At 33.9% G+C, this 24,282-nt stretch overlaps 1 protein-coding gene across 1 annotated transcript in view; it reads right to left on the bottom strand.

Annotated features, from left to right (window-relative positions):
* The window catches only part of LOC139819413 (FAD synthase), a 233,604-nt gene that overhangs the window by 55,066 nt on the left and 154,256 nt on the right, over window positions 1-24,282 (bottom strand). Inside the window, exon 5 of the mRNA XM_071788730.1 lies at window positions 1,205-1,643. Coding sequence (XP_071644831.1) covers window positions 1,205-1,643 — 439 coding nt within the window. The remainder of the gene's footprint in view (window positions 1-1,204; window positions 1,644-24,282) is intronic.

Here is a 24,282-nt window from a genome sequence, read left to right as displayed (position 1 = left end):
ATACACGGAAAAAGAATTAATTTCATAAATCGAGAATTAAAAAAAAATTCTTCTTTTCTTCTTGCTATTTGGGTCGTATGTAACATATCTGCTTTTAAATGAAGCATAGATATTCGACATATACTGCATATAGATTCTGCAATCAGATATCATATCTGAGATAAAATTATAGCTTTTTATAATCTTGAAGATGTCTCTGAGATATTCTCATGATATCTTGCGCAATCAGATATTCCGTCATTCAGATATCTTCTAGATATCTTGGTGATATATTTTACTGTGTGCGGGTAATATCGACCGTGATTATTCAAATGTAATCTTTATCGACGAAGCTTTGTTTTGGACGTGGGTCCACATGCGTGATCGATTCGTGCAAATCCGTTAGTTCAGCGCACTGTAAAACATACAATTAGAATGCATGTTTGGGGATGCTTTTGTAAACAAGGTTTTGGAATTTTGTGTTTACGGGTAATCTCAATACAGAGAGAATGATAAAAATTGATAAAATAATAAAAAGGGGTTTATTGAAGTCTACTAGGAGATGATTCGGCCCCGATACCAACTCATGGGTACTCCAAGAAGACAATGACTCCAAACATCGAAGCCATGAATGCACGGCGTGAAAGCATGAAAATGGCATCACTACGATGGATTGACTCTCACAGTCTTCTGATGCTAACTAATCGAAAATATATGGGCTGCTATGAAGATCAAGATGAGGAAAAAGCGTGTCTTCACTTTGAAACAGTTATCGTAACAATCACGTTCGATCTGGAAATCAATTCCTGAGACTTTGGCAAAAAAACCTCGTAGAATGTCTTGTAGAATGCCTTGTAGCATGCCTCAACGTTGCCAAGCTTTAATCGATAACGAAGGGGACTGGATGACGTATTAGGTAAACGCATTGAAGCGTATAATATAATCTACTTCAAGGTCATATATTTATTCAAAATCATAAGATTTTTTCAAAATCTTTTCTTTTCCAGGAGGAACAGCTAACATGCTCTTGTGCCACTGACTGTAATTATATCTATATATATTAAGTACACATAGTACTATATTTACAAGAAATATATTATGTCAGTTAACTGTACACAAACATGTGCACACACTTATACGCGCAAATTAATTGACATAACATGTTTGTGTGTATTCCAAATAAGATACATATACATTTATTCAAATATGTATGTTACATGCGTACCTTTCATAACATTCATTCAATATGTCTAGTGCACATTTAATATGTGCTTCGTTTTTGCTATTTTCCAGTACAATATTCATTTGAAAACAACTAAATTTATGTTTCAAATTCATAACTTTTTGTATTGGCAGATAGTATAAAAATTCCTCTTTTGCTTTTGCAACTGTTTCTTCGGATCCTTCCAAAGTAATCCTCGTAAAAGGTATTTTTAATTCCAATTGAGGATAACTGCCAATTTTAACTTTACCATCCCATCTTTTTGCTTGTTTATCTAAAATATCTACTATTGACAGTTCATTCAATTCAATATCTATATATTCAAACTGCAGTGGCGTGCATCCTTTTAAACGAGAAATTATTGTGTTTGCAGCAGGCTTGAAATACTTGGGGGAACCAGGCAGCACATAAACATTTTTTACGTTTATCACTGGAAAAGCCTCTGAAAATTAATAATACAATATCATACATTAATACCATATATTAAGGTAAAGAAAAATGGATGTAAATAATTTTTTATTATGCATTATCAACTTTTTTCGTTTTTATGTACATGTATACCCAGGTAGCGCACATGGTCTTTTTGACGTCAATTTAAGGTCATTTTTCGTCCAAGACGTCATATGTCATTTATATGACGTGTATTTGGCGTCTTATTGTGGACGAAAGTATGACGTCATGAAAAGGACATGAATTAGACGTTATTTTAAGACCAAATTTGGTACACGACAATTTTATTTTTATTTTTTGAGTTTTTCTTAATTAAAACAGACCCATATAGCATGAAGCTTGCAAGAGAATGCAGGAACGTTACAAGTTGCAATGCAATGTTGTAGAGACAATTGCAACATTTCGTTGAAATATTAGAACAACATTGCAGAAATATTATAAAAATAATAGAAAATATAGTACTATAACTTACTTCGTGAACATATATCCACATACATAAAATAAAGATTGATTTTTTTTTAGATTTGTTTCTTTAAATTTGATTTCTGATTATTTTTCAACTTTGATTTGATTCATTAAAAAAATTATTTATTTTGTCAGGTAGCGTCTTTAGGCGTTCTCATATATTGTTAACATTATTATATTAATATTATATTATGTTAAATATACGAATTTTATATTAATAATTATTGTACATTAATTTTAATTATGTTATTATTTTTAATATTTACCGGTTATTATCATCACACAATTTTTGAACACTATAAAGATATGTTATATAGGAGTATTAGCAACAAGGAAGCGCCAGAGTCAAAGGATCACCACTAGTTCGTTCGATCATCGATGTCAAGCAACGTTAAGTGCAGTACTGACTTGGATGGGTGACCGCGCGGCTGTATGCACACACGACATTATACATAATAAATAATGTATTTTCTTTTTTTTTGTTTTTCTAAAATTCTTAATTCACAAAAGCATAACGGCATATACATACTTTTAAATGACTCATATTTATGTCATTTTTAGAGCATTTTTAAAATTATTATAAACTTACGTCATATACTGATGTAAATTTGACGTCATCCGATGACGTCACTTATGCTGTGACAAATGGCCGTCAATATAGGGTCATTTAGACGTCATACTGACCGTCAGTTTGACGTACGTTCTGGCGAATGCGTACGTAAGAAAGACATCTAATTGACGACGTTGTGCTATCTGGGTAAAGATGTAAATTCAAGAAAATATTTTAAATGTACAAAATATACAAAGCCTATATTCTCACATTACCTTTTTACTGGTATATTTATACTACCGATCATGAAAGAGAGGATGAATTTTATAATAATATAATACAACGAAAGTTAGTCTTATTCTCAATAAATGTTTAGGATATACTGGCAGTCAAAAGTTTAAGATTAATTGAAAATTTCTACTGTATAAAATAAAATCTTTATGCATTATAATTTAATATATTTTTATTATTTCATTGTTTTATAATAAAATAAAAAAGTATAAAATGTTTAAAAATCTTACAAAATATATTTTTTTAAATAAAAAGAATATTAGACACTATTTTTGTCAAAGTAACTACCCTCTTTCTCTTTTTTACTAATCTAAACAATCTAACTACAAATTCATTTATTTTTTCTGACTTTTCCACCTATCTTCCAAAATAATCCACAACTCAGTTTTGGAAAGAAACCTTTATGACTGTAATCCATTCTCTTGAAATTAAACAATGCTAAATCAAATTGATTCGACAAAATTTCATTCAAATTGAAGCAAATCAAATGATTTCAAATTGAATCGTTGAATAATAATTTTTAATTAACAATATAATTATTATTAGATTGAATTTTAACCCGTACATAATAACAGAATATTTTAATATAAAAAAATAATATTAATTATATAACATAAATTTTTTTAAAAGGTCCGCGACACAAAAGTAAAAATTAGGAAAAATTTGGGGAGTTGTAAAAAGTTGTAAATTAATAAGAGTATGGAATTTTTTGTTACGTATATCTATTAAGTACATTTAACAATATCTTGCTATAAAAAATATATATTTTTCAGTGAATATTAACATCGTGTCCATTTTTTAGAACAGCATTTTTGAAACTGTAGCTATGATAACTTGAAAACGGTTTATTCAATTAATTTCATATTTGACACAAATGTTTATCATAATTGTCTGCATCAGTTCTCTCTCTCTCTCTCTCTCTCTCTCTCTCTCTCTCTCTCTTGCTCGTCTACATACTCGTGATCAGCTATATAAGCGTGCTAAACGGGCCAACAGTCTCTTAGGTTATGCTTCCTACAGACTCTTCCGAAATCATCTCAATGCTGATATCAGGCGGGCTAAGAGCGAATTTTATTATAAGTCTCTTATTGGTATTATTGACCCTGCCAAATTGTGGAGAGAACTTGCTCGACTAGGGCTTGCAAAAGCAACTCTCACCTCTCCATTACATTTCTTTTCATCTGATCAGCTGAACTTATATTATGCGTCTGTTTCCAATGCTCAGCCTATATGTCTTCATTCTGATTTTATCTCTGCCACTGCTTTGGTCTCACGACCTTTTGATCGTCCTGAGTTTGTGTTTTCCACTATCTCACCTCGGTCAGTTTTTGAGTTTTTGTCTATGCGACCTCTCCACTCTTACGCTTCTGGCTCGGATGGTCTACCGCTATATGTTCTGCGCATTGCTTGGCCTGTTGTTTCGTCATCGCTTGTTCTTTTATTTAATCGATCGTTAGACACTTCGTCGTTCCCGTCAGAGTGGAAGAAGGCATATATTCGCCCGCTCTCAAAGATCCGAACACCACTATCCCCGTCAGATACTAGACCTATCGCGAATTTACCTGAGCTGTCTAAATTATTAGAACGAATTGTTGCTTCACAGATATTAGACTACCTAAACAAATACGACATTCTGAATCCCAGACAGTCTGCGTACCGCACAGGGTATAACACACAATCTGCGCTTTTGCGGGTTTGTAACGATATCAAGCAGGGGATTGATGAGGGACTTATTACAATTATGATACTGTTTGACTTTAGCAAGGCATTCGATACAGTCTCCCATCTGCTACTACTTATTAAGCTCAAACAGATAGGCTTCTCTGACGCTGTCTTAAACTGGATTTTCTCCTACCTAACAGGTCGTTCTCAAGCAGTTATTGATGACGAGGGCAACCTTTCTGACTGGATTTTTACTTCGTCTGGAGTCCCTCAAGGTTCTGTGCTTGGCCCTCTGTTGTTTTCTTTATATATTAATGACATTTATAGGATATTACGTTATGCATTTCACATGATTTTTGCGGATGATGTTCAGATCTATCGCCTATGTTCACCGGCTAATATTCTTCAGGCTCTGGAATTGATTACATGTGATGCCAATGCTATCTTTGATTATGCTAATACGAATGGACTAAAACTTAACCCTGCTAAATCTAAAGTTATTATTTTTGGAAGTCAAGCTTATATTAATAGCATTGATCTTGGTAGTCTTCCACCTATTATTGTGAATGATACGCCCCTACCGTATGTAAATGAGGTTAGGAATTTGGGTGTCATCTTTATGTCAAATCTTTCGTGGACGAGACATATCTCGCTGATCTCACAAAGAGTGCATTACGCGTTGAACAATTTGAAGTTCAATAAGAACTCTCTTTCTACCAATCTCAGGATTAAACTCGTCACCACCTTAATCATGCCACATATTGATCATTGTTGTCTAGTATATCATGGTTTGAGCAGTGAGTTGAATACAAAATTGCAAAAGCTCGTCAACTGTTGTATTCGGTTCATCTATGATCTTAAGCGTGACGAACATATTACACCGTATCGACGTCAGTTGAGATGGCTTTCGGTTGAAAATAGGAGATACTACTTTCTTGGATGTCAGACCTATCGCATTCTGTATATGTGTTCTCCTTCATATCTACGTGAGCTTTTTCCTCCTCCCGATCCAACACTTAGAAGATCTGACCGACTAGCTGCTTCATCCACTCAGACGTTCCATATTCCTGCTCACAGAACCGTTGCTTTCAGAAATTCCTTCCAACTTTCTTCCATATATTTCTGGCATTCTCTTCCTAGTACAATAACTTCGGCATCTTCACTTGCATCATTTAAGAGTCTACTTTTTGCGTTTTTGCTTTCGTCCGAATCGGAGTGACGGGCTTTTGTTCTTTTGTTGTTTTTTGTTTTTGCGTACCTCCTGCGAATATACTAGTCCCTAATTTTAAGTTGCGTTGCAATTCTTTATTAGTTTTAAGTTGCGTTAGTTGTAAGTAGCGTTAGTTTTAAGTAGCGTTGTTGTCAGTTGCTTGTAATTGACATATTGTTATTGAGTGAGAGCATGTGCTTGCTGTTATAATTTTCTTTGTATCTTTTTGCCCTGTAGCCATTGTTTGGGCATAATAAATGATCAATCAATCAATCAATCAATCAATCAATCTCTCTCTCTCTCTCTCTCTCTCTCTCTCTCTCTCTCTCTCTCTCTCTCTCTCTCTCTCTCTCTCTCTCTCTCTCTCTCTCTCTCTCTCTCTCTCTCTCTCTCTCTCTCTCTCTCTCTCTCTCTCTCTCTCTCTCTCTCTCTCTAATTTTGGTCGTGGATTTTCAACGCGGAAAATAAAATTCAACATCCATAAAAAAATAAACGCGTGGTCGCCACGCGCGTTAGAAATGAAACTTCTGAAGGCAAGGCTTTGCCATAACTTTTCTGAAATTAATACAAAAACAATACGACGGAATTAGTCACTCCAAGTCGCCCGCAACTCGAAAATGTAGTCCCCGGAAAAAAAGATTACATATAATTATATATTAATATATAATGTAAAATTTGAATGTTTATTAGTATTCAATAAATATTAGTACAATGCGAAACAATTGAAAGGTAATTATCAATTTTATTAAGGACTAAACAAGTCTAAATCATAAACTCTATTCAGCCTATGTATTACTTCAATATAATAAAACAAAGCGTTATTTTTTATTTTTAAAAATAAATCATTCGCAGTTTTTTAGATTTCTAGTATGAAGCATGAGAAATTAATAATTATTTGAAATAATTTTTAAAAAAAATTTTTCATAGTAAATACATTTGATTTATTCATTTTATTTATTCATTTGATTATTAATTTTGATTTAATTATTTATTACTTTTCTAAAACTAGCTTCTTTATTGCTAACTTTGATTTCAAACATTTATCTTCATAACGGACTAATCTTACTATAATATTAAAAAAATTGAATCATTGTATTCTGTAGAAAATCGTCAATCTACATAAAAAAAACAACAAGAAACGAAACCCAATGACAATTCTTCTAACACGACTGAATCACCTGAAGATACTGACCAATCCGATATAGACAGCGAAAATGATGTCCGACCTGTTGTTGACAAAATCATTAAACCCCAACCGCAAACTGCCCCCCGGGAAAAAATATTCATATATGATCATATATAATCATATATGATTGGCCATATATGGTCAGATATGGAAATTGGCCAGATCTGAGGATATATGATCTGGTATTATTGTATATGTTAATATCTGATCAGATATGATCAGGTATGATCAGATACGAACTGACACAGTTCAATCTGGACATATATATTTAAGTATGTTTCAGAACATTGTTATATATTTTCAAAAGTTATTTTTTAAGTATGCCACTTTATTATAAAAGTGGACTCCATGATACAACTGCGATACAAAAATTGTGCCGCTTCATAGCGCGAGACAGTGTCGTGTCTTTTTATACCATTCTTATAACACTGTTGGTCAAATTTTAAATACGAGAAAACAGATCCCATCGAATGCCATCTATCGGATACTTTGAGATGCAATATCTGATCTGATCATATATAATCTTATATGACTATATAAGTTCATATATGATTATATATGATTTTCAGTTTAAATTATAAGATATTATGTTTGCAAAATAATACGATTAATATATTTATATAGAACTATAATATATAATATATAACAGTTTTTTTCACGAAGGTAAAATTTCATTGTTTATAAAAATATTTGATAAAAATTAATGTCAATTAAAAAAGATTAAGTGTCTTATGCAAAATTAGAAAAAAAGAAAAATTTAAAATAACACAAGCAATGAGATGCCGTTTTTGGTCGAAGTGGATCTGGGTGCTTAATAATATTTCACAATATCAATTATTATTAAATATATTTTTCAGTTTTTTAAACTGCGTGCCAATATGGGCTTTGTCGGACTTAAAACACATATATATATATATATAAACGCTCTGTATATAGGCATGTAAAACTTATATCTGTTTATATCTCATTTATATATGTTCATATACTGTCAGATATGAATATTTTTTCCCGGGATAATATAAAATGTCCGGGAAAAATATTCATATCTGACAGTATATGAACATATATAAATGAGATATGAACAGATATAAGTTTTACATGCCCATGTATAGAGCATATATAATCATATATGGTTATCTATCGCCATATATGATTCTGATCACCATATATGATTATATATGCTCTATACATGGGCATGTAAAACTTATATCTGTTCATATCTCATTTATATATGTTCATATACTGTCAGATATGAATATTTTTCCCGGACATTTTATATCATTATATCCCAGTCTGGTCATATATACATCGCGTCTTATTGTCATATATGATCATGTACAGTGCCGATATAGTTATGTATGACCATATATAATTATATCTGATAATACATGGCCAAACATTCTTTATATACGATCATGTAAGGCCAGATACGATTATGTATAGTGTCATATCTGCTACACATAATAATATGTCTGATCATATATGAACTTATATGATCAGATCTTGTGTCATGTATAATATACGATCTGATCATATATGGCAATAGATAACCATATATGATTAATATGCTTTATATATGGGCATGTAAAACTTATATCTGTTCATATCTTATTTATATATGAACATATATGAACATATATAAGTTTTACATGTTCATATATAAATATATACTGTCAGATATGAATATTTTTTCCCGGGGCAGAAGATAACAAAAAGTTCCCGGAAATAACTAAGGAAGATAACGATGGAGAAGTTATAATCAATAACATTCTTCAAAAAATTTTAAGTCAAAATAATGATGAGCTGTTAGATGCTCATAAACAATCTATTGAAAAAGTTGAAGAATTTGATGACAAAAAAAAAGGAAGATACCAAGACAGAAAAAGAAGATGGAGGCACGAGCGGACTAAATGATGACGAATTTTATGATGAAGATATTCAGTTATTAGGTCCTGATTACTGTAGGAAGGTATTATATTGTATACACATAATTAAAATGGATATTTTTAAGTACTCTTTAATTTTAAAACAAAAACAATTTTTTATGGTCAATTATAGATGGTAAATATTGGAGGAGAAATCTATTGCGTAGAGACTCAATTAAATATGGCTCATAGCTGCGGTGAAGGTACGGTCATGATACGCATTCTAATGGATGGAATATTAAAAAAAAATGAGCTACTTCATTGCACATACAGTGGTCAGCCCCCTCGAAACTTAGGAAAGAGCAATGAACCTAAAGTTTATCGAGCTTTATACAGTAAGGCTAAAGTCATCATAATTAGTAAGTAATGAATTTTTACAATCCTTTGATATCTTTTCTAAATTTTATTTAAAATTGTTAATTAATAGATTAAGGATTTTAAATACAGTTGGAAATTCGCCTAATGTAGAAGTTACATAAATATTAAAATTGATAAGTAATTCTACGAATTGAAAATAACAATTTAATTACAAAAAACAAAAATAAAATTATTTGTGCATATAAGTTAGCAGATAACTATGTATAGTCAACAATTTAATAAGTTTGAGCTAGACGTAACTTTTTTTGTTGAATTGAATTCAAATTTGGCTGATATATGCAATATTCAATTTTGATAAAATCTTAACAATATTTAATTATAATGAAATCTTTCACAAGTTAGTTGCGTCATGTAATGTGTTTAATTTTAATTATTAAATATTAGTATTATTAAATAATACTAATTAATTATATTATATTATTATAATTGTTTATACTAGTGTATTTAACATTCTTATCGTAAATAAGATTATTATTTTATTTGTTGTTAATCATTATTTAATTTCAACTCCTTGGCAAATGAAATATATATTTATCTTTCCAGAATACACTCTAGAGTACGCTAAAAGTCAAGGTTGGAAGAAGAAAACCAAACACGATAGTGCTCCATACAAATGGATTGACTTACAGCAGACAATGACTCAGAAAATTGGAGAGATAAAAAGAGCTTACCAAAAAAACTTAGACATGAAAAAATAAACAATTATATTTAAAGTAATTCACAACTTTAATTAAGGAGGTTCGAGCGAATTATAGAAACAAATTTTTTCCTATTAAGATTTTATATTTTACATCCATCATAAAAAATATATTATCGGAAGATTTTTGAAATTTGAATATGATCCACCGTCTAGTTTATTGAAAAAACACTTTCATAAGTAACGTTTTTTAGGGTTTTTTGAGGTAAATCATTAACAACATAATTTTGAAACGTTTTTTTTTTCTGGAAAACTACACGGTGGAACATTTTTGAATTTCAAAAATCTTCTGATAATATATCCTTTGTGAATTATATTAAACTCTAACTCTCAAAATTGGAAAAACTTTTTTTCCATAAAATTTGCTCGAATCTCCTTAACATATTGACTAGAAAAAATGTACTTTTTTAAATGTTTGTTGAGTAAATATTTAATTTATAGTTTTCTTATTAGATAAAAAAATATTTCTGTAGCTGTAACTGTTAATTTATAATACTAAAAAACATTATTTCTAGTCGAATAATATTATTCGAATATGTTATTTACTTATAGATACTTCTTATAATTTTTTTGTTGGAAATCCGAAAAACTAAACAAAACAAACTAAATTATTTAGAACATTCTTACTTTATTCTAACCATTCTTACAAAGTTTCATGTCATTACATTCAAAGTACAACTTGGAAAAAAATTTGTTGAGTTTGCATAATTTTTGTAATTTGGTCGCGTCGCAACGGCGGTTTGATCGCGGTTGGCTGTAGCGCCTCTAGCGCCCGTTGACTCTATGACGGTTGTGTAACTGCGCGTGCGCGAGGAAGGAAGAAGATAAGATGGCGAAAGGACGTTGAAGCGCATTGTACGTATCGTAACGGTCTCGCGCAATAAAGGTGAAATCCAGTGAATACAGTCCACTCTACCTTCAATACCTCAACATAATTTGGTCCTTCGAGCCGGATTAAGCAACAAGGACAGTTCGGCACTCGAATAGCAGACACACAAAGGTATTAAGAAGCGTGAGATCAAGACTCATGAATCGAGTCGAGCAAAGACAGTAGCCATCTTCAATTCGCAAACAGCGAGCCCGCTGAAAGAAATACGCAGGCCTCGTGGTGTGTGCAAGGCGCAATTCTGGTATTGGAAGTGCATCGGAAATCATCAAGAGAACGCACAGCCAAAAATCGTGTATCGATCGTCTATCGATTACGCAGAGAGGAAATTAGGCGATCCGAGCATCGAGCATATCGACAACGCAGAGAGGGAACCAGGCGATCCGAGCATCGAGCACATCGATCACGCAGAGAAGTACCAGGCGATCTGCCGAACATCAAGCAAGCAGAGGCAACGGTTGGCGCAGTCGGTACAACAACGACAGAGCGGAGGCAAAGGATAGTATCGACGCAATCGGCAGCACAGAAAGCAGCGCGTAACACAGATAAGTGAGCAGGTTACCCCTTCCCCCCTATTCTATAGTTATTGTATACGTCGCGCAGTAATCACATTGTAGTCTCCATAACCTCATCCGATAGTTATAACCGCGATGTGCGACACGTAAAAAATTGTATACATTGCGTCGTAATCATATTGCAGTCATCGTAGCGACACAAACAAAATGGAAGCGTTAATTAAAAGGCGAGGTTACCTTAAAGGTAGAGTTACTACATTTAAGAATTATATTGCTAAGGTAATAAATAGTTTTCCAGATACAACACAAGCGTTAGAAGAAGTAAACAAATTAGAGTTACGAGAACGCATCAGTACTATACGAGGAGCCTACGAAATGTACAACGAAGTACAAGCAGAAATTGACGCGCTCACCGATGACGAATTAGAAACGGTGCAGTAACGCGAGGTATTCGAGGAAGACTATTTCAGGTTAATAGCGCAGGCAGAAGGCTTACTGATGCGAGGCATAGCGACAATACAGCCTCCGAGTGCAGCAACGAACGAAGTCCGTGATTCAGTGCCTGTACAAGGAGCATCCGCACACACAACGCATGAACAGACGGATCCTACTCCAAACGTAGCGAGGCAAGCAAACCAACATATCATTTTTAAAACGCCGGGTATTAGACTGCCAATAATAGAACTGCCAAAGTTTACAGGTGATATTGACGAATGGCTTGGGTTTAGAGATACTTTCGAGTCACTCATACATAGCAATGAAACTATAGATCTGATACAGAAATTCCATTACTTAAAGGCCGCGTTAGAGGGTAATGCCGCTCAGATCATTAAATCATTGGAATTTTCAGCTTCGAACTATACGATAGCGTGGCAAACCATTTGCGAGCGGTTTGACAATAAAAGTTTACTGACAAAAAATCACATTAAAGCCATTTTTAGCATAAATTTAATGAAAGAGGAGTCAGCTAGTCAAATTCGTAATATGATAGATACTCTCAACAAGCATCTAAGAGCGTTAAATGCATTAGGTCAGTCGACGGAACATTGGGACGCGTTGCTAATTTACTTAGCTTCGAGCAAATTAGATAGTATCACGGCGAGAGAGTGGGAGAAACAACGCGCCAATGGAGATCTCCCAACATTAGATGAGTTCAAGAGCTTTCTTACTCTAAGAACAAATATGTTAGAAACGTTAGACTTAAATAAGAAGGGCACGTACAAATCTAAACAATCAGATTCCATAAAATCTAAATCGTTTCTTCTTAAAAAACAAGAATGTGTGGTGTGTAAGGAAGCGCATCGTTTATCAAGCTGCCCCAAGTTCTTACAACTCTCTCCGCAGGAACGAGTAGAAGCTTTAAAGAACGCGAAGTTGTGTCTGAATTGCATGAAACCGGGACACTTTATTAAAAACTGCAAGGGTGGCACATGTAGGAAGTGCTCTAGCAAGCATAATACGCTTATACATTTTGAGAAGTCGTTATCGGAGCAGGCTACAAACGCAGTGGAAAATATTAATTCTTCGTCAGTTTTGTGTTCTCAGCATAGAAGCAATGACTATCACGTTATCTTGTCGACCGCAATAGTATTAGTGAAGGATAGATATGGCAAGACACATAAGGCTCGTGCAATACTTGATCCCGGGTTGCAATCTAGTCTGATTACAAATAAACTTTGCGATGATCTAAAACTCGATAAAACTGAGGTGATAGTAAATCTGGAGGCTATCAATAGCGCATCTTGCCAAATAAAAAGCAAGTGTAGAGTCAAAATTGCTGCATGCTATGGCAAACACGAGTTTCACTTGTCGTGTCTTGTCATCCCAGAAATAACAGGTAGCCTACCTAACAGTAGGATTAACGTAGCAGATATTTCGATCCCCTCGAACATTAAATTAGCAGATCCCCGATTTTACATACCTGATAGAGTAGACATTCTTATTGGTGCGGATTGGTTTTGGAATCTCCTGTGTGTTGGACAAATTAAGATAGGCAAATCGCAGCTTACAATGCAAAAGACAAAATTAGGATGGATAGCAGCAGGACCGTTAGTCGGTAGTAGCGTGACTTCAACACGGTGTCATTTTAGCAAGTCTGTTGACATACACGAGCAAGTAGCCAAGTTCTGGGAGCTTGAGGAATTCTCAACCCGAAAGGTACTTTCCCAAGAAGAGAAGGAGTGTGAATTGCATTTTTCACAAACATGCAAACGCGACATAAACGGCAGATTTGTAGTCAGCATGCCTCTGAAGGAAAATCCAAGCGTGTTAGGTGAATCATACAAGGGCGCTTTGCGATCATTGGAGAGACTAGAAGCAAGATTTAGAAGAAATCCCGTACTTAAAGAGCAATACACAGCGTTTCTTAAGGAATATGAGAGTCTACAACACATGAGTAAAGTAGTCAACGTGTCAGACTCCGAAATAGCCTATTACATGCCATATCATTGTGTCATTCGAAACGATAGTATAACTACTAAAATTCGTGTAGTATTCAACGCATCAGCCCCTACAGATAACGGTATTTCATTGAATCAAATTCAAATGGTAGGGCCCAAGCTTCAAGAGGACTTATTCTCAATACACCTGAGATTCAGAATGTACTTATACGTCGTATCAGCAGACGTGGAGAAAATGTTTAGACAGATATTGGTGGATCCGAAACAGCGTTCATTACTGAGAATATTGTGGCGCGCGAATCCAAATAATCCGGTAGAAGTATTTGAACAAAACGTAGTAACGTATGGTACAGCGGCAGCAGTGTATCTTGCAGTAAAGTGCCTCTTGAAATTAGCGGAGCAAATCGAGAAACTATGGCCAGAAATAGCGAAGATCATTAGGGAAGACTTCTATGTGGACGATCTCTTGACTGGAGCAGATTCGATAGAGAAAGCTAGAGACATTGTGCACAAGGTTTCGCAAGTCTTAGAATCGGCAGGATTCATCCTTCGAAAGTGGATCTCAAATCAACCGAAAATCATAAAGGACATTCCCCCCAGGAATCAGAATCCAAACGTGTTGGATTTCAATTCTGACGTTCAAGCAAAGATCCTTGGATTGGGCTGGCAAGCTTATCAAGATATTCTGGTTTATACGATAAAGGAGTTACCACCTCCAAAGGTGTCAAAGAGACAGATACTGAGGTAACACGGATATTCGATCCGTTAGGGCTGTTGAACCCATGTTTTATACTAGCTAGGATTCTAATACAAAAATTATGGACTCTTAAATTATCATGGGACGAGGCTATTCCAGCTGATTTGCATTCTACTTGGATCTCATTCCGCAAACAGATTAGTAGCTTAAATCAGATTAAGATACCTAGAAACGTAACTTGTAAAGGTTATACGAAATTAGAATTACATGGATTTGCGGACGCGGCTCAAGGCGCTTATGGAGCATGCATATATGTTCGTGTGGTAGATCATCAAAACAAGGTACAAGTCAAATTGCTATGTTCCAAGGTTAGAGTAGCACCACTCAAGCTACAGACAATACCTAGGTTAGAGCTGTCCGCAGCACTCACACTTGCAGAATTGATGGAAAAGGTGGTTAATTCACTAAATGTGCTGAATTTTAGTATTACTTATTGGAGTGACTCAACGATAGTTCTAAATTGGCTGCAAACACAACCAAGTAAATTACAAGTCTTTGTTGCAAATCGCGTAGCAAGGATTCAAGAGTTAACGGATTGTAGCAACTGGCGACACGTGCCGACACAGGATAACCCAGCTGACGTGTTGTCGCGAGGTTTATTTCCGGAGCAGTTATTACAGTCAGATATTTGGTGGCACGGTCCAGAATTTTTATTGAAGCCAGAAGGAAAATGGTCTATCATACCAGAATCAGAAATACCGACGGTTGAAGTAAGAAGAACGGTTTGTACTGTTAAACAAACTCAACTAACCAAGTCATTTATATTCGAGAATATTACAAAGTTAGGAAGTTTAATCCGCATAGTGGCATATTGTAAACGTTTCATAAGCAGCTGCAGAAAACAGGAGAGACGCGATTCAACATGGTTAACGGCAGCCGAACTACGGGAATCGTTGCGAACCCTTGCGAAGGTAGCACAAGGAGAGTCATTTCCTGCAGAAGCGCAAATACTTAGAAAGAACGGTTCCATTACAAAGGGAAAATTAGCCGCGCTTAGTGCATTTATTGACCAAAACGGCCTCATTCGTGTCGGTGGAAGGTTAAGAAATTCCGAGTTTGGAGAGGACAAAAGGCATCCCATAGTTCTGTCGGCTGACCATCAGTTTACAAAATTGCTCTTTATTCACGAACATCTAAGGTTACTACACGCAGGCCCTCAACTATTACTGAGTTCAATACGCGATCAATTTTGGCCTATCGGGGGTAGAAATTTGGCAAAAAGGGTTGTACACCAATGCATCCGTTGTTTTAAAAGCAAACCGCGGCAATCTCAAATTCCAATGGGAGAATTACCCCACGCTCGCGTATCAGTAGCAGCTCCCTTTTTTCATACTGGGGTGGACTATGCAGGTCCATTTATTATTAAGGATCGAAAGGGAAGAGGGTGTAAAACGAGCAAGGCATACGTAGGGTTGTTTGTTTGCTTCGCTACAAAAGCAGTACATTTGGAATTAATTTCTGATTTGACCTCAGAGGCGTTTATCGCTGCACTCAGGCGTTTTTCTGCTAGAAGAGGTAAACCCGCGCATATGTATTCAGACAATGGTACTAATTTCGTTGGAGCTAACAGAGAGCTGAAGGAATTAGCACAATTCTTGGCAAGTGAGACAAATTCGAATGAAAAAGGCATAAACGAAATTGGGATCAATTGGCACTTCATACCCGCTCACTCGCCACACTTCGGTGGTTTATGGGAGGCGGGTGTGAAGTCAACTAAGTATCATTTAAGAAGAGTAGCTGGTAATGCGATTTTAACATTTGAGGAACTGTACACATTACTTGCGCAGGTCAAAGCGTTATTGAATTTGCGTCCGCTAACTCCGATGTCGTCAGATCCCAATGACCTAATCCCCCTTACACCTGCTCACTTTCTCATCGGTCGTACACTTACAGCACCACCAGATCCTACACTAACAAATGTACCAAAATCTAAATTATCCAGGTGGCAATTGGTACAAAGTATTCAGCAGCACTTCTGGAGGAGGTGGAGTAAGGAATACATCTCAGAACTTCAGCAACGCACCACTAGACAGAACCCAGCACGACCCATCGCTGAAGGCACAATGGTCCTCATCAAAGATGATAATCTTCCTTCACTCAAGTGGAGACTTGGACGGGTCATATCTATTCATCCAGGGAAGGACCATGTAGTACGGGTAGCTACTGTTAAGACCTCAACGGGAACCATCAAAATTGCGACTGCGAAACTTTGCCCGTTGCCCATTGATGAGATGGACAGTAACTAGTCTACCGCAAATATTTAGTTATTAATCTCGTAGTATGTAAAAGTATTTGATTGCAATATTATGTAGGCGTAGTATATGTTATTTAGTTCTTTGCGCATTCCTTCAAGGAATTAGTTTGTTCAGTATTAGTTAACCAGTTAGTTCGTAGTTTAATAATAGAGCGAGCAAATTCACGGATATTAGTTTCTTTTCTTTTTATTGAAAGTACCCTTTCAATGTCGGGGGGTATGTTGAGTTTGCATAATTTTTGTAATTTGGTCGCGTCGCAACGGCGGTTTGATCGCGGTTGGCTGTAGCGCCTCTAGCGCCCGTTGACTCTATGACGGTTGTAATATACGGTTGTGTAACTGCGCGTGCGCGAGGAAGGAAGAAGATAAGATGGCGAAAGGACGTTGAAGCGCATTGTACGTATCGTAACGGTCTCACGCAATAAAGGTGAAATCCAGTGAATACAGTCCACTCTACCTTCAATACCTCAACAAAATTTAATGAAAAAATTCATCACTATTGTAAGTAAAAAATTTGCAACCGTTATCCCTTAAAAAATAATAATTTAGAATGTATTTTAAGAGATAAAATTTCCAATAAACATCAATAAAAAATTTCCATTTAATTTTCGATTTTTATTTATTCATTATATATTATTATATAAAATTATATATAATTTTATATAATAATATACGATCCTTTGAAAGTAAACCTTAATATAAAGTTATATTGTTATATATAATTATATGAAATTATATAAAAATTTGTAAAATTATATATTTTTATATATAATCAGATAAAATTATATCGTGCCAATGTTCATATCTAATTATATATAATTATATATAATCATTTATATATAATTATATATGATTATATATATAATTTTTTTTCCCGGGTATGTATGTTTTTGGTACTATTTAGGGACATTTTTCAACACATATAGTATATTTTGAGGACATATGGTACTTTCGAGGACCGTTCTCATTATTTTTTTTCAATTTGGTATATTTTGAGGACTGTCCTTAAAATTACAAGTTTTTTAGTTGGTAAAAATCAAGGACATAAAATCTGCCAAGAAAAAAGTCCTTATAATAGACCAAATACATTTTAATATTAAGATGTATTTGGTATATTTTAAGAACGCAAAATGTGCCAAATACTTTTGCTACTTTAATAGTGTTTACTTTATTTTCACCAAGTCAAAGCAAAGAAAATGAATTCTATCAAAAGTAAACCTGCAAGAAAACTAAATTATATAATAATCCAATCTTTATATTAATTTGCTAATATATGTCCTCAAAATATATATGTGCATATGTCTGTATTTCCTACTTTTATATTTCTAAATCACCTCTATAAGAATACGAAAAATTGTATTGAAAATATTTAATAAACAGACATAAAAAAGACAGAAAAATCAAGAGATTATTGTATTAGTGTATTACATAACCTGGTTTAAATTATTAGCATATGTCCTCAATATATACCAACCGTGTATTTTTTTTATTTTACACTTATTTTTATTGTTCTAATCAGTATTAAGTTATAAAAGAGTTTACTAAAAATTACAAAAATTTGCTAAAAATTATCAAAAAGGAGTGATTGTATAAAAAATAAAGCTTATCGCATTACAAACTACGTTTTAATTTATTAATCTATCTTCAAGATGTACAAGCCGTATATTCTTTAACTATATGTATGTTTCTTTAATTTATCATTGATATACAAACAAATAAACTAAAAATAATTAATGAAAAAAGACTGCAAAAAACGTAAGAAATATCATATTATAATATAAATTAAATAAAAGTAGGCTCTCCTAAATAATCAAGTAAGGAAGTATGGGCAATAGGAGCCAAGCGCCGTAAATAATGCGCAATCAAATTATCGTAACGATATATATTATAATAAAACGGACGTTTCGACACTTTTTTTGTGTCTTCTTCAGCGTTAATACATAAATTCGACGAAGTTGATCTGTGAGAGACAGTCAAGCGCAATCAAAATTCACGACGGTAAAACATAAAGCTGAATAAAACCGGAGCAGTAAATGCGTGAACCATAATAAAGGTGTAAATTGAAAATAAAAGCTATGAGCCACACAGGTGCAGTCAACAAGTAAAAACAAAAGATGTAACTCAAAATAAAATTCATAATAAACTGTAAGTCAGGCGCAGTCAACGGATAGAACAAGAAATGTAAAATAAAAACCATACAGAAGTTCGGCAGACTATATAGTTGTGCCTGACTTACAGTTTATTATGAATTTTATTTTGAGTTACATCTTTTGTTTTTACTTGTTGACTGCACCTGTGTGGCTCATAGCTTTTATTTTCAATTTACACCTTATGGTTCAAGCGTTTACTGCTCCGGTTTTATTCAGCTTTATGTTTTACCGTCGTGAATTTTGATTGCGCTTGACTGTCTCTCACAGATCAACTTCGTCGAATTTATGTATTAACGCTGAAGAAGACACAAAAAAAGTGTCGAAACGTCCGTTTTATTATAATATATATCGTTACGATAATTTGATTGCGCATTATTTACAGCGCTTGGCTCTTATTGCCCATCCTTCCTTACTTGATCATATTATAAATTCTGTTTTAATTTATTAGTACTGTCCTCAAAATTTACAAACTATGTATTTTTATGTCTGTTAAGTTAGCACCTTTCCTACAAAAAACCGGAATAACACGTATACAGAAATTAAGTGCTCTTTATGTGCTAATTATGTGCTCTATTCACGATCTTTGTGCTCAAGCGGTTTCGCGGGAAATCGCAATTGAAAGTGGGGGTGCTGGCTTAACTTCCCGAAATATGCACAATAAAATTTTCGCGCTTATCTCCTTTGGCCGACCCGAACGTGAACATCCCATACGTACAAGAGTAAAGTACCAGTTAAAATACAGTTAGCAAATTGGTTTTAGTCTTAAAATGTTTCTCAATTTATATGCTCCCGAAATATGCACAATGAGATTTCTATGCTTATCCTTTTCGGCTGACCCGCACGTGAGCACCCCATATTTAAAATAGTAAAGTATCAGTTAAAATACAGATAGCGGATTAGTTTTAGTCTTAAAATGTTCCTCAATTTATGTGTTCCCAAAATATGCACAATGAAATTTTCGTGCTCATCCGCTTCAGCCGACCCGAACGTGAGCATCCCATACGTACAAGAGTAAAGTACCAGTTGAAATACAGATAGCGAATTGGTTTTAGTCAAAATGTTCCTCAATTTATGTGCTTTCTAAATATTATGTACAATAAGATTTCCATGCTCATCCCCTTTGGCCAACCCAAATGTGAGCATCCCATATGTAAAAGAGTAAAGAACCAGTTAAAATAGATAGTTTTTTGTAGGAGAAATGCTAACTTAACAGACATTGTATTTTTGCAATCTTATATATTCTTTTTTGCTTGTTTATTCTCATTGGTACCAACAAATTTTGTTTTTGTAATGTAATTTTGTAATGTTTACAGAAATAATTATTAAAGATCCAGCAGCCAATAAGTCAGGTTACTACCCGGGAAAAAATGGAAGAGATCTGAACAGATTTGAGCAGATCTCATCAGATCCAATCCACTCAGATCTGGTTTGATCAAAATATTGGCCCTATCTGATCAGATCGAATCAGACATGAGTAGATCTGATCCGATCCTAGAGGATAGAGTCAGATATGTAACGAGAATAATCTATTATATCTGCTCAGATCCAATCAGACATGAGTAGATCTGATCCGATCCGGTGTCCATCCACTGCAGAAAATTGTTGTTTTCAAATGTTATTTTTTAAATGTGCCACTTTATTTTAAAAGTAGACTCCACGATACAAAAGTTGTGCCGTTCCACGATTTACATAACTTGGCGGAACTTAGCACGACACTGCCGTGTCTGATACCGTTCTTATACCACTGTTCATCAAATTTTAAATACGAGAATCAGATTCCGTCGGATGCCATCTATCGGATACTTTGAGATGCAGCATTATGATCTGATCATATATAATCTTATATGACTATATAAGTTTATATGTGATTATATTATTTTATCAGTTTAAATTATAAGGTATGTTTGCAAAATAATTTAAAAGATTTATGTTTTATATATACATATACACATTAATCTTTTATATTTACCTATTATTAATTAATTTTGCACGGTACTTTTTTAATGGAATATTTATAATAAATTCTAAATATGGTGTCGAAATTAACAATTATTATTAAATTGGAAGAGACTATGTTTATTATATATGTTAATGTTTCAAAATTGAGAAAACTGTTTTTAATATAAAAATTAATTGATTTTTTGACCAAAAATCATTTAAAAGGTTCCCCTTTATCGAGTTAATATTATATTTGATATAATGTTCAACATTGCGTGTAAAACTTAATAATGGACGATTTGAGAACGAAATTTTTATAAGTTCTATACTAGCGAGATCTGCTCAGATCCGGCAAGATCGGAAGAGATCTGATTGGATCAGCAACACAACTTTGTAAGCCAAGATTGGACTTATCTGGTGAGATCAAGATATGTCTGACTAGGTCTGCTCAGATCCGGCAAGATCGGAAGAGATCTGATTGAATCAGCAACACAACTTTGTAAGCCAAGATTGGTCTTATCTGGTGAGATCAAGACATGTCTGGCTAGGTCTGCTCAGAACCGACAAGATCTGAGGCATAATGTCTGCTCGTACTTCAGGAGATCTGAAGCAATCAGATAATGTCCGATTAGATCGGAAGAGATCCGATTGGATCTGCGATTCAATATCGAACGGCAGCAATGGTCAGATCTGGTGAGATCGGATTATAGTTCAGCATATCTGGCTGCATGTGATTAAATATGGCCATGCAGATCTGGCGAGATAAAATTGTATCCAATCAGATCTGACTTTACTTGAATTTCAGATCTCATTGTATCTCATTTTATCAAATCAGACATGGTCAGATCTCCTCCATTTTTTCCCGGGTATGGCCTAGTTTACACCAATCACTTGATACATGTATTAAATAGTAAATAACTAGTAAATTAGTTTGATTGGCCATTATTGGCTGATCAAATATACTATTTGATACGCGTATCAAGAGATCGGTGTAAACTAGGCTTATGACCCATCAAATTAATGCACTACTGTACATACATACACCATTCGATTTTAATATTCTCATTGTAAGAACCTGAATATTTCTCAAAAAAAGATATGCTTGATACATTGTATAGAATGTAGATTTCAATATTAGACGTTAAGAAACATTATTTGCAGTGAGGTGAAAAAGTTTAAAGATTAAGAAAAATGTACATGAGTAAAATAAAATAGTTTTTGCAGTGTTCGCCACTGGTTCAGAATCATGCACATACTGGAGCATAATTTAAAAGCAGTAAATATTGTTTAATCAATGTTGCTATCGTTAGCTATCATCTATATCACTTTTCTCAAAACTATAAATGATTAAACATGTATGGTCTATTTTAAGAACATATAGACATTAACAGGTAATAGGTTAATATGAGGACATACATTTTACATATGGACTATTATGGGGACATGGATGTATAAAATTGAAATTCTTATATATTTCAATACAATTTAAATCCAGCAACATAACTTTATAGCTATAACTGCTAACTACACTGTATTATGCATAATATTAATAATTTTATATGCATGGATATTTTTGAGGACTTTTAAAGTACACATAGAGACAATATATTGCCTTAACACATAAATTTTTCGCGCGTATCGGGACATATTTGGAACGCGTGCTTGTGTATGCATATTCGTGTATGTACCATAATTATTGGTTATGTCGGTATTATCACGAAACGGCACACTGTCTAAAGGTATATCGTATATTTAGACAAACTTGCATAGCGCATAAACATAAGCATAAGAAAATTGATTAATCCATATACATATGCATAAGGAAATAAATCAATCCGTTTTTTTATGTATATGCTTATGCACCTATGCAAGTTTGTCTGGATTGACCTTTAATGCAACTAATATTTTATGTGCTCTATACCTAGTATATAAAGTAATCTATTATCTATGTTACTTATTTTTAAATCTGATGTTTTCACATAAATCAAATGTTGATATATCAAACTATAAAATGTCAGTCAGCCTCTAGCTATTTTGAAACAGCTATTTAAATTGCTATTTCTCGAATAACCAACAATGATACAGGCAAATGCACATACGAGTACACACTCCGAATATGCGCATGAATTTATGTGTTAAGATAATCTTGTCTCTGTGTATTTATTTTAAAAATCCTCAAAAATACCCATGTATATAAAATTGTTAATATTATGCAAAATATGGTATAGTTATCAATTATAGCTATAAGGTAATATTACTGAGTTCAAAGTGGATTAAAATATATAAAGTTTCAATTTTATATATCCGTGTCCCCATAATAGTCCATACGTAAAATGTGTATATGTCCTCATATCAACCCATTGCCTATTAATATTTATATGTCCTTGAAATAGACCGTACATGTTAAATCATTTATAGCTTTGAGAAAAACGATATAGATGATTGCTAAAGGATTGCTATATTGATTAATCAATATTTACTGCTTCTAAATATTTGCATGTATATAGGTCTTTTTAAATGTCCTTGAAATATACCAAAAACATATATATATATATATATATATATATATATATATATATATATATATATATATATATATATATAATGATGATATATATAATGATGACCTACATATATATACATATGTTCGTATATGATTATATATGATTATATATAATTATATATAATCATATATATTTTATATATAATTATATATAATCTTTTTTCCCTGGGTATTAAGGTGCGATTTCATTGACGCTAGAAACCAGCGGCAGTGTCAAGAAAATGTAGTGGGGGAAGAAGTTCAGACCGTCTCAACTTTTTAGCGTACCGCAAAATTCAACGGAACTTCTTCCCCCACTACATTTTCTTGACGCTGCCGCTGGTTTCTAGCGTCAATGAAATCGCACCTTTACCCGCAGTTTTCACTATATCCGTCTCGCCAGTGCCGTACTCCTGATCGAATTTTCGTGACGCGTTTTCGTGACGTCTTTTTGTGTCGCACAATCGAACTTACTACCGTGCCAAAGAAGTTTCATTTTGTACGCCTATTGGTCGAATTTTCGTTACACTTTGGATTTTCGTGTCGCAAAATCGAACTTACTACCGTGCCAAAAAAAGGAGCCGTCTCGCCAACGCCGCGCCGTACGCCTATTGGTCGAATTTTCGTTAGAGTGCGGTCCCATGGACTGATATTTTCTGCGTAACGAGTTTCGCGTAACCAATCAAAGACGTTCCGCGTTTTCTGTTATATACGCGGAATTAAATGTCCTTAATGCATATGGTACATAAAACGGCAGCAGCGTATCGCGTTTAACCAATGATATTTTTCTATTCTGTTAAAACATTAATTTAGATAAAAGTCTTTA

Source organism: Temnothorax longispinosus, chromosome 9, assembly GCF_030848805.1.
Source record: "Temnothorax longispinosus isolate EJ_2023e chromosome 9, Tlon_JGU_v1, whole genome shotgun sequence".
Lineage (NCBI taxonomy): Eukaryota > Metazoa > Arthropoda > Insecta > Hymenoptera > Formicidae > Temnothorax > Temnothorax longispinosus.
The sequence above is the reverse complement of the archived record's forward strand: the minus strand, read 5'-3'. Positions and strand labels throughout refer to the sequence as shown.